The 13,828-nt window shown below is 43.0% G+C and overlaps 1 protein-coding gene across 6 annotated transcripts in view; it reads right to left on the bottom strand.

Annotated features, from left to right (window-relative positions):
* The window catches only part of LOC137432279 (apoptosis-stimulating of p53 protein 1), a 148,399-nt gene that overhangs the window by 36,565 nt on the left and 98,006 nt on the right, over positions 1–13,828 (bottom strand). For all 6 annotated transcript variants that reach the window (XM_068124080.2, XM_068124088.2, XM_078781484.1 and 3 more), the window contains 3 exons: positions 7,904–8,270; positions 2,716–2,856; positions 2,190–2,554 (listed from right to left, as the gene is read on the bottom strand). In XM_068124080.2, coding sequence (XP_067980181.2) covers positions 2,190–2,554; positions 2,716–2,856; positions 7,904–8,270 — 873 coding nt within the window. The remainder of the gene's footprint in view (positions 1–2,189; positions 2,555–2,715; positions 2,857–7,903; positions 8,271–13,828) is intronic.

Genomic DNA, 13,828 nt, shown 5'->3' with positions numbered 1-13,828 from the left:
TAAACCATTTAAAAGGTAAGAAAATGTGTTCCAACGATCTGCTTCTGTGTCCGTGTGCCGCCACTATTTCGGCTCAATTGAAGCTCCTTGGAGAACAGTAAAGTGCTATATTTAATTAATTAAATAAACGCAGTACAATAACTAAAAAGATCGTTTGGTCCATCTCCTGAGTCTAACTCGGCGCTGAGGTTCCTTGTTTTAACGCGAGCTCCAGATGTGACAATATAAACAAGAACAGCACTTGGTAGAGCGCATACCTCCGCCAAGCTGAACAGTTTACGCTTTGTATCCCACTGATAGGCCGGATCTGGATTCGGACCTGAACCAAAATCTAATCGGCTTGTTCTTGTCACCTAACCAACTCGTCCACCAAGTTTAGTCATAACTTGTCCACAACCTTTTAAAATATGTTATATAATCGCTTTTCGCCCAATCTCTCAATGGCGAGGAATGACAAGAAATAAATAGTTGTCGTATCCGAATCCATATACAGACCTTCACCAAAATCGAATTTATTAATCCTTGTCACACACCCAACCTCTCCACCAAGTTTCGTCCAAATCCGTCCACAACTTTTTGTGACATCCTGCTATACATCGTTTTGGCCCTATCACTCATTGGTGAACAATCACTTAAAAAATTATAGTAGCCGGATCCGAATCCGGATCCGAATCCGGATCTTCACCAAAATCTAATCATTCCGTCCTTGACACACGCTATGTCTCTGCCAAATTTCGTCCGAATCCATCCACAACCTTTTGAGATATCTTGTTCACAGAAAAACAAACAAACAAACAAGAAGACGTCATGCGGAGCACGATACAGTACTTGCAAAATCCTTCCCCCCCCCCCCCCCACCCCAAACGTTTTCTATTGACACAACAAATTGTCCATTTCATCAAGATTAAAATTGACGATCTTGATCAAAGCTCGGGTCAACAGGATGAAAAGTGATGATTTTTCAGATGAAAAATGATTTTAGAAGTTTGAACTTGTTAGAAGTTTGAAGAAGTTTGGAGTTTGACCTTTTGACCTCAAAAATAGTTGGTTTCCCAATTCAGTGAGGCACCATAGAAATGCTGTTCAATTTTCAAGCCTATCGGATGAAAATTGATGGTTTTTCAGATGAAAAGTGATGATTTTGGAAGTTTGACCTTGAGTTAATCTTTGACCGATTGACCTCAAAAATAGTACGTTTTCCAATTTAGTGACTCGATATGCAAATGCTGTTCAATTTTCAAGTCAATCGGTTGAGAATTGACAGCTTTTTAGATGAAAATTGATGACTTTGAAAATTTGACCTTGAGTTGACCTTTTGACCTCAAAAATAGTTCATTTCCCAATTTATTGACTCAATATACAAATGTTATTCAATTTTCAAGTCAATCTGATTTAAAATGGCGATTTTAGAAATTTGGCCTCCAGATGACCTTTGACCTCAAAATCAATAGGCTTTTCAATTGGGACGCGGTGCCAGCTTGGTGAAATTTCGTGACGATCGGTTTAGAATTGTGACCTGTAGGCCCGTGAAAAACAGACAGACAAACAGACAGACAGAACCACAAACGCAACCGACCAATATACTTGAAAAATCTTCGATTTTGCAAGTAACAAACAAACAGACAGGGGTGAAAACATAACCTCCATCCACCTTCAGTGGCGGAGGTAATGAAATGATTGAAAATTACAAATGGAAATCAATTCACCATTCATATTTAAAAAAAAAAAATCTATAAATCCCTGTTGCTACTCTAAAGATTTCAGTAGGCAGAATCTTTTTTTTTCTGAAATGAAGTACCATAAACACTTTTGAGGATAAAAAGCAAAATTTCATAATTGGCACAAGTCTAGCATGTCCACAAAAGCAGGTACGAGTTATCTTGCATTTAATATTACGAATAAAGTAGAAATTTATGAACTTAATAAAAATAGATATTTGATTCAAAACAGTTGATTTGCAGGGCTTTAAATTTCTCCTGCTTTCTCACTTGCACCATGAGAACATGTTCATTCAAAATTACAAATCAATAGTGTAACACGTAGACATCGCCCTAAGCATGAACATTGCGAGTTGTCGTAATTGCACAAGATTATGGTCAAGTTACTATTATTCGATGATGTCCACATTTTTTTCTTGCAAGTTAAATAACACTTTCCTCACATTTTTATTGCATCTGATGTGAACACACCTGATATTCCAGGAATGAAGGATGTGGTGTTATGGCAGATGGCTCTTGGCTGGCATGGTGAGGCACACCCTGACCATGCATCGTACCTTCGAGGCCAGCCAAAGTGACCCTCTGGTAGTGTAGTTTCTGCAGGAGTAAGTTGGGTACATTTGAATGATGCATAAGATTTGACATGGAGCTGCCTGGGGATTCTGGCTCGGCAAAGGAGCTGCGCTTTTTGAGTGGGCGTGGCGCATGAGCCAACTTCCGCCTGAGAGCTTCAAGGTCAGCATCTCCTTGTCCCCGTAGTGGCGACATGCTGAAGGGAAGAAGTTTCGTAGGGCTCAATGGGCGCTGAGGCTCCAGCCCCCAGCTCATCCCACTAGCTGAAAAACAATGAAGACAGCCGGCCCCTGTCAGCATGGCCGTCAATGCTACAACATTCATGTGCCGGAACTTAAATCGGAAATATGAGTGGGAACAAACCCAAGAGTTTGTGTGCAAAGCCAAATCTCAACAGCGACTTTGGATTTAAATCAAAACCAACCTGATCCTTGCTTTTCCATTTTTCTGTCAAACTCGTCAGAATTCAGAGGTTTCATCATTCCATAAAAATTTGTAGGATTGTATTGTTGATCATAAGCGGTGCCATGTAGTGGTGCCCGAGGACCACCTATCTTAGACAGGCCTGTGGTGCAAAGAACAACGTTTCCAGTATCACAATCCTGGTAATTGGCAGGGAAGGCAAGTTAAAATCGAGTACTGTAGTTCATTGCCATTTACTGTATATTATGGACATTGCAGACTCCTAGCATTAAACTTCAAATCCACAAATTATAACAGATGAAAATACAAGCAAAGAACACATTTAACAACACGAGCACATAATAACAGGCTAAAAGCATAGTTTCCTCAATTATGAAATTAGATGGGTTTCCAATTAAATGGCTTGTTTTCATGTGTGCAAAAAAAACCCCCCCAAAAAACACAAATCTTCTGGATTTACTTCAACAGACAATATGTATCCTGCGATGGATGAAATACAAGGCTTAACTAAAATACAGAGACTTTTTTTTTTTTTTTTTTGTATACTGAATCGAGGCTCACATGATGACACCATCTCGTATTTTAACCTCGTTTTGCAGTCACATCTCATTGTACAAAAGAGAGGAGGGGTGGGGGGAGGAACAAAATAAAAAAATTATTTTTACAATATCTGATAATTTGAGATCATTTCCAGTTTACCTAATCAATAAATCCACAATTTAAGCAGCGAATGCAACTTAGTGAATTTCCCAGAAATTGTCATCAAGGCAACCACCTTTGTAGTCTGTTTATGATTGGTAGTGAAGTGTTACATGCTCATCAGAACCAATCCGAAACCACAGAGGCACAGAAATTGTGAAAATAATTTTCACTGAAGGACTGTCTGCCCATTCTTTCCCACACATATTGTCATTCCCATTCCTTCCCACACATAGTGTCATTCATGTAAAGAGGAAGAAGTTGTTTAATGGGTTTGTTGATCTGGAGAAAGCATTCAATATGGTTCCACGTGAAGTAGTGACGTGGGCATTGAGAAAGTTAGAAGTGGAGGAATGGTTGATCAAAGTAGTGATGGCAATGTACGAGAGAGCGCGAACAGCTGTAAGGACGAAGGACGGGAACAGTGGTGAGTTTGAGGTGAAGGTGGGAGTGCATCAGGGGTCGGTACTATGTCCACTACTATTTGTTGCTGTGATGGAGGTGCTGGCTCGGAATGTAAAGGAGGGTTTACCGTGGGAGTTGTTGTGTGCAGATGATCTGGTGTTGATTGTGGAAAGTATGGATGGACTGAAGGAGAAGATGAACAAGTGGAAGGAATGTATGGAGACAAAAGGTCTGAAGGTGAATATCGGAAAGACGAAGGTGATGGCAAGTGGTAAAGCATGTGGTGAGGTGGAAAGAACTGGGAAGTGGCCGTGTGCTGTGTGCAGGAAGGGTGTCGGAGTGAACTCCATTCAATGTACAACGTGCGCTGAGTGGGTTCATCAAAAATGTAGTGGTCTGAGAGGGTCATTAACCAGTGTGGCAGCTATATACAAGTGTAAGGTGTGCACAGAGGGAGCTGCAGATGGAGGAAATGTTGAGTTGGATCTTGGAGACGGCGTGAAACTGGAAGGTGTGAAAACATTTTTCTACCTAGGAGACATGCTGAATGGAGAAGGTGGATCAGACTCAGCGACGATTGCTGGAGTGAGATGTGCATGGAAGTTTCGGGAAGTGAGTGGCATGCTGACGAGGAGGGGAAAATCGTTGAAGCTGAAGGGAAAGGTGTATGCTGCATGTGTGAGAAGTGTTATGATTTATGGGAGCGAGACATGGGTAATGAACGTGGAGCAGCAACGAAGGCTGGAAAGGGTGGAAATGTGAATGGTTCGGTGGATGTGCGGAGTATCGTTGAGAGAGAGGAAGACAAATGATGAATTGCGAAAGATGATGGGAATTGAGCCTGTGATTGATGCTGTGAAAAGAAACAGGTTGAGATGATTTGGTCATGTGTTGAGGAAGGATGAAAGTGACTGGTTGAGAAGAATGATGGAAATGAATGTAGAAGGAAGTAGAGGATGGGGAAGACCGAGAAAAACTTGGCTTAAGGTGGTGGAAGAAGAAATGCGGGCAAGGGGGTTAACAAGGCGAGATGCAGAAAATCGGGCAAAATGGAGAAGATTGTCATGGGGCCCGCAAGGCTAACCCCCGATCTAGCAGGGAAAATGGCCTTAAAATGCCTGTTGTTGTCTGTTGTATTCCCAGCGTGCACGTGATCAGGCAACGGTCATGTCCACGTTATAATTATTAAACTAGAACACACTCAATGGAGGTGCTCACTCAAACAGTGCAACACCACTATAGAGGGCTCTAACCTTTTCCACCATGTAGCTGTGGTGTGAGTAAATATACTCCTGTAATATTTTCATTAAAAATTTTTCTTAGTGAGCTCAAAGTTGAACTCGTCCAATACATTCACAATACTAAAACGCCACCCAAAAGAGCCCATACAGGCTGAACAGTTTATGTTTTGTATCCCACTGACATGCCTGATCTGGATCTAGACCTTAAACAAAACCTAATCAATTCGTCCTTGTTACACACCGAGCATGTCCACAAAGTTTCGTCCGAATCCGTTCGCAACTTTTTGAGATATCGTGCTCACAGACAAAGACAGACAGAAAGACAAAGAGGGAGCGGTGAAAACATAACCTCTGTCCACCTTTGGTGGTGGAGGTAATGAAGCTCTGTGCCAAATTTGGGTTGGCCCTTGTTGTGGCCCTTGTTGTCCAGTTATTCTGCCAACAAATATAACCCAAACACACAGATGGGTAATCAGAATAATTAAACGGTCGGCCGACAGCCACAGCTTAAGTAAAAAGGACAAACCTCTTAAGGATTACTTTTGAAAATTCACGATAAATGTCCCTTTAAGAAACAAGAGGATGTAAAACGAATTAGCAATCAAAAACTCAGACTTATTTGCTCTTTTGCTATCGTGAATTTTCAAAAGTAATCATTGGAATCTCCTGCGATGAAGTCAACTCCGAGGGCCTTTCACTCACTCACCACAGGCAGGTTTGGTGGTCTGTCTTCTACCGACTCCTCTCCGGCCTTGCTCCCCCAGCTCTCTCTGTGCTCTGTCCCCCCAATATTCCTTCAGGTCGCACAAGATCTGCCTGCAACCCTCTTATGGTTAAACTGCCAAAATCTAGGCTCTCTGCTCACCTTCACTCTTTCATTCCCCTTTTCTCCCGCCTCTGGAACAAACTCCCCCACTCCCTTCAATCCCACTCCTCCCTCCAGGTCTTTAAAACAGCTGTTCACCACCATCTCTTATCTTCCCCCATCCAAAACCTTGATCTTTTCTACCCCCGGTAATTCACCCCAGAGTCCTTGCAGTGTTCATATGTTTTAATCCTCTCCCACCTCCCTCCAAGTCCTCCCGATGTCCCTGCTCTCAAATGTTGTGTTTGTGTCCTTCCCCCTCTCTCCCCATGACGGAATAACAGAGGCTTTCGATCTTCTCATGAGCGGAGTTGGCTGTGGTGCATTTGAAGAGAGGGAGGGGATGGAAGAGGAGCATACTCAGGAGACAGACTTAACAAGGTGCCACTGAGGTTTTAGAGGAGGGAGCCAAGTTTGAAAGTTCAATCTTGTGGGCTTTGTGGAATGCTCTGAGATTTCCTTTGGTGAGGTTTGCCTTCCAGGAAGAGAAGGCAATTTCTTTCAGAGCAACTGCTTCACTACAGGATTCAGTGCATCATGGGCAGGAAGAAGGGTAGGATTACTGAAGAGAGATGGGATGAATCTGTGCATGAATGAGAGTTTCCTGTGGAAGAATTCCCAGGCTGGGTTAACATCAGGGACAGTAAATATGGGAGATCAGTCCTGAAGAGAGAGATGGCTGCTTGCAGTCCATGTCAATCTGCTTGAGTGAACAGCCAGACCTGCCGGCATTGATGCAGCTCTCTGAAAATAACCAGAGATATTGACTCACAAGCACATTATCAGTTGAAACAATTGGGGCAGAGGAAGCACAGGAGACACTTGCAGGGAAATTTGTCATCAAGTCCAGGAGGGAGGATTTGCCATTCGGAGAAATCCGGGTTGGAAAGCTGCTATTTTAGCTATATTTACGTGTTCATCCATTTTATTACCAAGGTATCGACATCTGTTGTGAGCTTCTTTTTCTTTTTTAAAGCAAACTAAAACATTGATATGCTTTTTTAAATGTAAGTGATTGATAAAACAAATTCCAAAAACGCAAATGTCTTTTTTCTCTTCAAAGGCTTCTGTTGGCGTCTTACAAAACAAACAAAAAAAAAAATTGGAAACTCTTCTTGAGAGCTGGTGAGAATGGGAAAATGGCTGAGTCTTTGGTTGACAAGAATCAGTTGTATCAACACTGCTAAACCCAAACATAAAGCTAGCCAAGTTTTACTCGGCACTTAAATTCAAGGATTTAACTTGAGATGTAGTGCTATGAAAAAGGTCAACTCTGATTTGCCACAAACATTCAACGACAAGGAAACTCCCCCAATACCGGAGGCCAGTTCATACGTAATTGAGTATTTTTTTTTTTTTAAAGAAAATAGCCACTCTTCATGTACAGGGTTACCACAAAAACCGGCCCCAACATTGCCTCCAATAACTTTCTCCATAATAATGATATCCTCTTACTTTTTGCAGGTGCACAAAGCGGAGTTCGTGTATATTCAGCAGATTTAGACAAGATAGCCACAATTTCTCAACATGTCATGGACAACCAAATAAAAATCGTTTTTAGTCGAAATCTACCTGGGAACAAAATCCTTCAAGAAAACTCAAACGGAGTTCAGGGTTAGATGCTTAATCAAGTACAACGTCTATCGAAGCCACAATCCATAGATGATCTCAAAACACAATAACAGCCAAAATCCATTCAATCACCGCAGCTGGATGTTTCAGAGTAATAAATCCAGGTTTGCCTGCAGCATAGAGGTGGACACCTGGAGCCTGAGCTCTAACTTCAATAAAATCAATGGCATTAAAGATATCCATCTGAAACTTTCCATCGTGATCATGTGAAGCAAATGTTTACCAAAGAACGTGTCATTTTTAATAAGAGAAATAAGGATGGTTTATCAAATTATACGAGTACGGTTTCTTTGTTGTTACCCTGTACATTTGGAAAAGGAAAATAAAAAGTACAGAAAATCCTTTACCTGGCGACTGACGGCCCTGAGCCTTGCCCATGGCGTTGATCAATGCCTGTTGAAGGAATCGTGGCTGTAGTGCTTGCTGCGTGTACATAGACATGATTGAACTTGAGTTGAGTGAAAGTGGTGGCATTAGCTTGCGTGGAGACTGTGAACGCTCAGCAAGAGGTCCGGGTGAGGAGGAGTGGGAGTCCAGAGAAAGGACAGGGCAACTGTGCGTCGGCGATGGGCTGACCGTGTGCGTTGTTGATGAAGGCTGAAAGAGCTGCTGCAGAGAAGATGAGGAAGAGGAATTGGATGAAAGCGCTGGTGAGGATGAGCGCTGCGGCTGCACAGAGGGGGTTGATGGTGGAACGGCGATTCTCTGCTGGATCTAGATGTGGCATAGAAAGGAAGGTAAAAAAAATAAATAAAGAAATACTAGAATGGTACTCTTGGACATCGCGACGTTGACCGATATGCCTCCGTCCACATTATTACATCATTATACATACTTGTACCAAGTTTGCTTTAAATCCCCTCAGCTGTTCTCAAGTATTACATTTTTACCTGACATCACATCTGACCTTTGATGCTGGAATCTAATCAATTCATCTTTGCATCATATATACTTACACAAAGTTTGGTAAAAAATCCCATCACTGGTTCACATATTGGCCTGGTAACAAACTTTTTATTCAACATGACCTCTGACCTTTTACCTCTTTACCCCAAAATCGAATCAGTTCATCTTCACATAATTATACAGTGCATTCAGAAAGTATTCAGACCCCTTCCCCTTTTTCATATTTTGTTATGTTGCAGCCTTATGCTGAAATCGTTTAAATTCATTTTTTCCCTCATCAATCTACACTCAATACCCCATAATGACAAAGAGAAAACAGGATTTTAGAAAGTTTGGCAAATTTATTAAAAAGAAAAAACCTGAAATATCACATTGACATAAGTATTCAGACCCTTAACTCAGTACTTAGTTGAAGGACCTTTGGCAGCGATTATTACCCTCGAGTCTTCTTGGGTATGACGTGACAAGCTTTGCACACCTGGATTTGGGGATTTTCTGCCATTCTTCTCTGCTGAACCTTTCAAGCTCTGTCAGATTGGATGGGGACCGTCGGTGGACAGCCATTTTCAGGTCTCTCCAGCGATGTTGGATTGGGTTCAAGTCAGGGCTCTGGCTGGGCCACTCAAGGACCTTCACAGAGTTGTCCCTAAGCCACTCCTGCGTTGTCTTGGCTGTGTGCTTCGGGTCATTGTCCTGTTGGAAGGTGAACCTTCGGCCCAGTCTGAGGTCCTGAGCGCTCTGTTTCAGGTTTTCAATAAGGATATCTCTGTACTTTGCTCCGTTCATCGTTCCCTCAACCCTGACCAGTCCCCCAGTCCCTGCTGCTGAAAAACACCCAAACAGCATGATGCTGCCACCACCATGCTTCACCGTTGGGATAGTATTGGGCAGGTGATGAGCGGTGCCTGGTTTCCTCCAGACATGACGCTTAGAATTGAGGCCAAACAGTTCAATCCTGGTTTCATCAGACCACAGAATCTTGTTTCTCACAGTCTGAGAGTCCTTTAGGTGCTTTTTTGCAACCTCCAAGGGGGCTTTCATGAGTTTTTCACCGAGGAGAGGCTTCCGTCTGGCCAATCTGCCATAAAGCCCAGATCGGTGGAGTGTTGCAGTTTTTTTTTTTTGTTTTTTTGTATACTGAATCGAGGCTCGTGAAAGAGCTAACATTTATTTCACAAACAAATCAACCAGACAAACAAAATATACAAAAAGAGGGAGCAGAAGACAAGATGGGGAGAGAAGGGGAAGCACACAACCACAACATTTGAGAGCAGGGAGAAGTGTGGGAGGGAGAGGGCTTGGGGGCAGGAGGCGTGGGAAGGGGGGGGGGGGGGGTGGGAGAAGTATAAAACACAAGGGGACCGAAATTAGCGGGGGTAGAAAAGATCAAGGTTTTGGATGGGGGAGGATAAGAGATGGTGGTGAACAGCTGTTTTAAAGACCTGGAGGGTGGAGTGGGATTGAAGAGAGTGAGGGAGTTTGTTCCAGAGGCGGGAGAAAAGAGGAATGAAGGAGTGAAGGTGAGCAGAAAGTCTTGATTTTGGCAGTTTAACCATAAGAGGGTTGCAGGCAGATCTTGTGCGACCTGTAGGAATATTTGGGGGACAGAGCCCAGAGAGGGCTGGGGGGGCAAGGCCAGAGAGGAGTCGGTAGAAGACGGAAAGACCACCAACCTGCCTGCGGTGAGTGAGTGAAAGGCCCTTGGAGTTAGCTTCATCGCGGGAGATTCCAATCTTGATGGTTGTCCTTCTGGAAGTTTCTCTCATCTCCACACAGGATCTCTGGAACTCAGCCAGAGTGACCATCGGGTTCTTGGTCACCTCTCTTACCAAGGCCCTTCTCCCCGGATTGCTCAGTTTGGCCGGGCGGCCAGCTCCAGGAAGAGTCCTGGTTGTTCCAAACTTCTTCCATTTAAGAATTATGGAGGCCACTGTGCTCTTGGGAACCTTCAATGCAACAGAATTTTTTTTGTAGGCTTCCCCAGATCTGTGCCTCGACACAATCCTGTCTCTGAGCTCTGCAGGCAGTTCCTTCGACCTCATGGCTTGGTTTTTGCTCTGATATGCATTGTCAGCTGTGAGACCTTACATAGACAGGTGTGTGCCTTTCCAAATCATGTCCAATCAATTGACTTTACCACAGGTGGACTCCAATCAAGGTGTATAAACATCTCAAAGATGATCAAGAGAAATGGGAGGTACCTGAGCTAAATTTTAAGTGTCATAGCAAAGGGTCTGAATACTTATGTCAATGTGATATTGTGATATTTCAGTTTTTTCTTTTTAATAAATTTGCAAAACGTTTTCAAATCCTGTTTTCTCTTTGTCATTATGGGGATTGAGTGTAGATTAATGAGGGAAAAAATGAATTTAAACGATTTCAGCATAAGGCTGCAACATAACAAAATGTGAAAAAAGTGAAGGGGTCTGAATACTTTCTGAATGCACTGTACATACCTGTACCAAGTTAATTTGGATCCCTTCAGCAGTTCTCAAGTTATAAACCTACTACAGACTCTGACCTTTGACCTCTTGACCCCAAAATTAAATCAGTTCATCTTTGCATCTGGTGTTGGCTTAGCGGTTAGGGTGCCGGCTTGGGATCCTGGGTTCGAATCCCGGTCGATCGGTAAATTAACACCAGGGGGGTTGACTCAGCCTGTCATCCTTCCGAGGTCGGCAAATTGAGTACCAGCTTGCTGGGATGAATGATCCCGGTGTGTACCCCGGTTTAGAATAGGTACACCGTATCCCTGCGCATCGTAAGATGCGACTAAGGGTTGGCGTCAGGAAGGGCATCCGGCCATTAAAACATTGCCTCAAACAGGGAACCATGATTGTCATGGGGCCCGCAAGGCTCACCCCCGCTCTAGCGGGGAAAATGGCCTTAAAAACGATCATTCATTCATTCATTTCATTTGCATCAAAATACACACTTGAACCAAGTTTGGTCAAAATCCCATTACTGGTTCACAAGTTATTGCGGTAACAGGATTTTTACCTAACGTGACCTCTGACCATTGACCTTGTGACCCCAACATCTAATCGGTTCTTCGTTGCCTCATTATACATACCTGCACAAAGTTTAAATTAAACCACTTCAGCCATTCTCTACGAAAACCTATCACAGATGGATGGACGGACAACCCGCAAACATAATGTCTCCGGCAACTGAGTCGGCAGAGGCATAAAAACTGCTATCTCTCAAGAACCAAACTTATTCGGTCTCCTGACACAGATGGGAAAGTACTATCAGAGCAGCGACCATTTAAATATTTATTATAATATATATATATATATATATATATATATATATATATATATATATATATATATATATATATATATATATATATATATACATATATATATATATACATATATATATATACATACACACACACACACACACACACACACACACACACACACACACACACACACACACACACACACACACACACACACACACACACACACACACACACACACACACACACACACACACACACACACACACACACACACACACACACACACACACACACACACATAGACTTGGCATTTAATATGGCATTTTTTTTTTTTCTTGACGGGTTTACTTTCTGAACTCAGTATATCAATCTGGTGAGTTTCTTTTACCCTTCGGTGATGTCTTTGTTGAAAGAACCATGTCACTGATTGTCTTTCGCAGCAAGAAGTCAATAACAGGATTATATCACAGGTGGCATGACAAAATGTAAGGACAGGTACATTTGACGATTGGCTTCACAATCGGGTAGAAAAGGGTTGTTGCGTTCTGTATTAGTGGAAAACAACTGCTGCACGTCTACAAAGGTTATTGCCGCTTCCTCTGGAGATGGTCCGTCAACTTGGCAATGCTGTTTGTCATGGAGTGGTGGCTTTACGAAATTCTGGCATGAAACAGCGTGCTATTGCTCGGCAGTATGGCATCACTCAAGGTCAGGTGTCAAAGATCCTGAAACGAAATGCTCAGAGGGGTGTCCCTACTCCAATACCGAGGCCAGGACGTCCACGCAGAACCACAAGGAGAGATGATCGCCAGCTGCACCGGTTAGTCTGCAATGGCCGTACCAAGTCAGCTAATCGGCTTAGGGCTGAGTGGCAGCAACTGACAAATGTGCCTGTATCCAGAAGGCTAGTCAACCAACGACTGGTTCAAGCAGGCTATCGTGCCAGGCGTCCCCTGAGAAAGCCACGCCTGACCAGACAACACAGCCAGCGCCGATTGCAGTGGGCCAGAGAGCACCATCAATGGCAGCCAGGACACTGGAATCACGTGACCTTCAGTGACGATTCAAGATTTCTGGTCTATCGTCAAGATGTCCGCGTCCGAGTGCGCAGACAAGTGCATGAAGCCCACAACGAAGATTGTATAGTGCCAAGAGTCCAAGCTGGAGGTGGTGGGGTGACCGTTTGGGCTGCTTTTCATGCAGGGGGCAAAACCGACCTGGTTGTTCTGAATGGAAACCTGAACCAGTTCAAGTACAGGGTCATTCTGGAAGAAACATTGCTTCCATTTGCTCGTGCAGCCTTTTGAGGAAACTTTGTCTTCCAAGATGACAATGCACAGCCTCATCGTGCTCGCATGATCCAACACTTTCTTGCTGACAGTGGTGTAGGGCATATGGAGTGGCCTGCCATGTCCCCGGATATGAATTCGATAGATAACTTGTGGGCAGAATTAACGCGTCAAATCGACAACTTGGACCAGCAGCCTACCTCTGTGCGTGAATTGCAGCAGACTATTGTCACTGCATGGCAAGCGATTCCTGTCCATACCTTGGCAAATCTCGTGAACAGCATGCCTCGACGTGTACGTGCTCTCCTGAATGCTCGTGGGGGTTACACGAAGTACTGAACTGTAATTTTACTGTCCGTAATCCCAGTCATAATTTAGCTTTTGTTTTTGTTGAATTTTTTTTTGGCTAATGTGCAAAATAAAGAGATACTTCTGGAAAACGTACAGAAGTTTAACACAGTACTGTTTGTGAATTGAGTTCGATATCAGTTTACATCACTTTCAAGGATCAATTTATTTGCTTCGAAATGTCAAATGTGTTTTTTGTTTCTTTTAAAGGTCACATTAACAAAATCTAGAATAATTTCAACATAATTCCAATGAACTTTTGGTAGCAAGTCATCTTGAAAAGTGAGTTCACCCCCACAAAAAAAATATTCCATATTAAATGCCAAGTCTGTGTATATATATATATATATATAAAGGAGGAGTGTCTGTGTGTGTGTGTCTGCCTGGATGTCCGCTTATAACTCAAGAACTACACATCGGAGAAAAGTTTTAGACACAGTCACACAGATTCGGAATCAGCATAAAATCCTGGTGGT

The sequence above is a fragment of the Myxine glutinosa genome, chromosome 1 (assembly GCF_964187855.1).
Source record: "Myxine glutinosa chromosome 1, kmMyxGlut1.1, whole genome shotgun sequence".
In the NCBI taxonomy this organism is placed as follows: Eukaryota; Metazoa; Chordata; class Myxini; order Myxiniformes; family Myxinidae; genus Myxine; species Myxine glutinosa.
The sequence above is the reverse complement of the archived record's forward strand: the minus strand, read 5'-3'. Positions and strand labels throughout refer to the sequence as shown.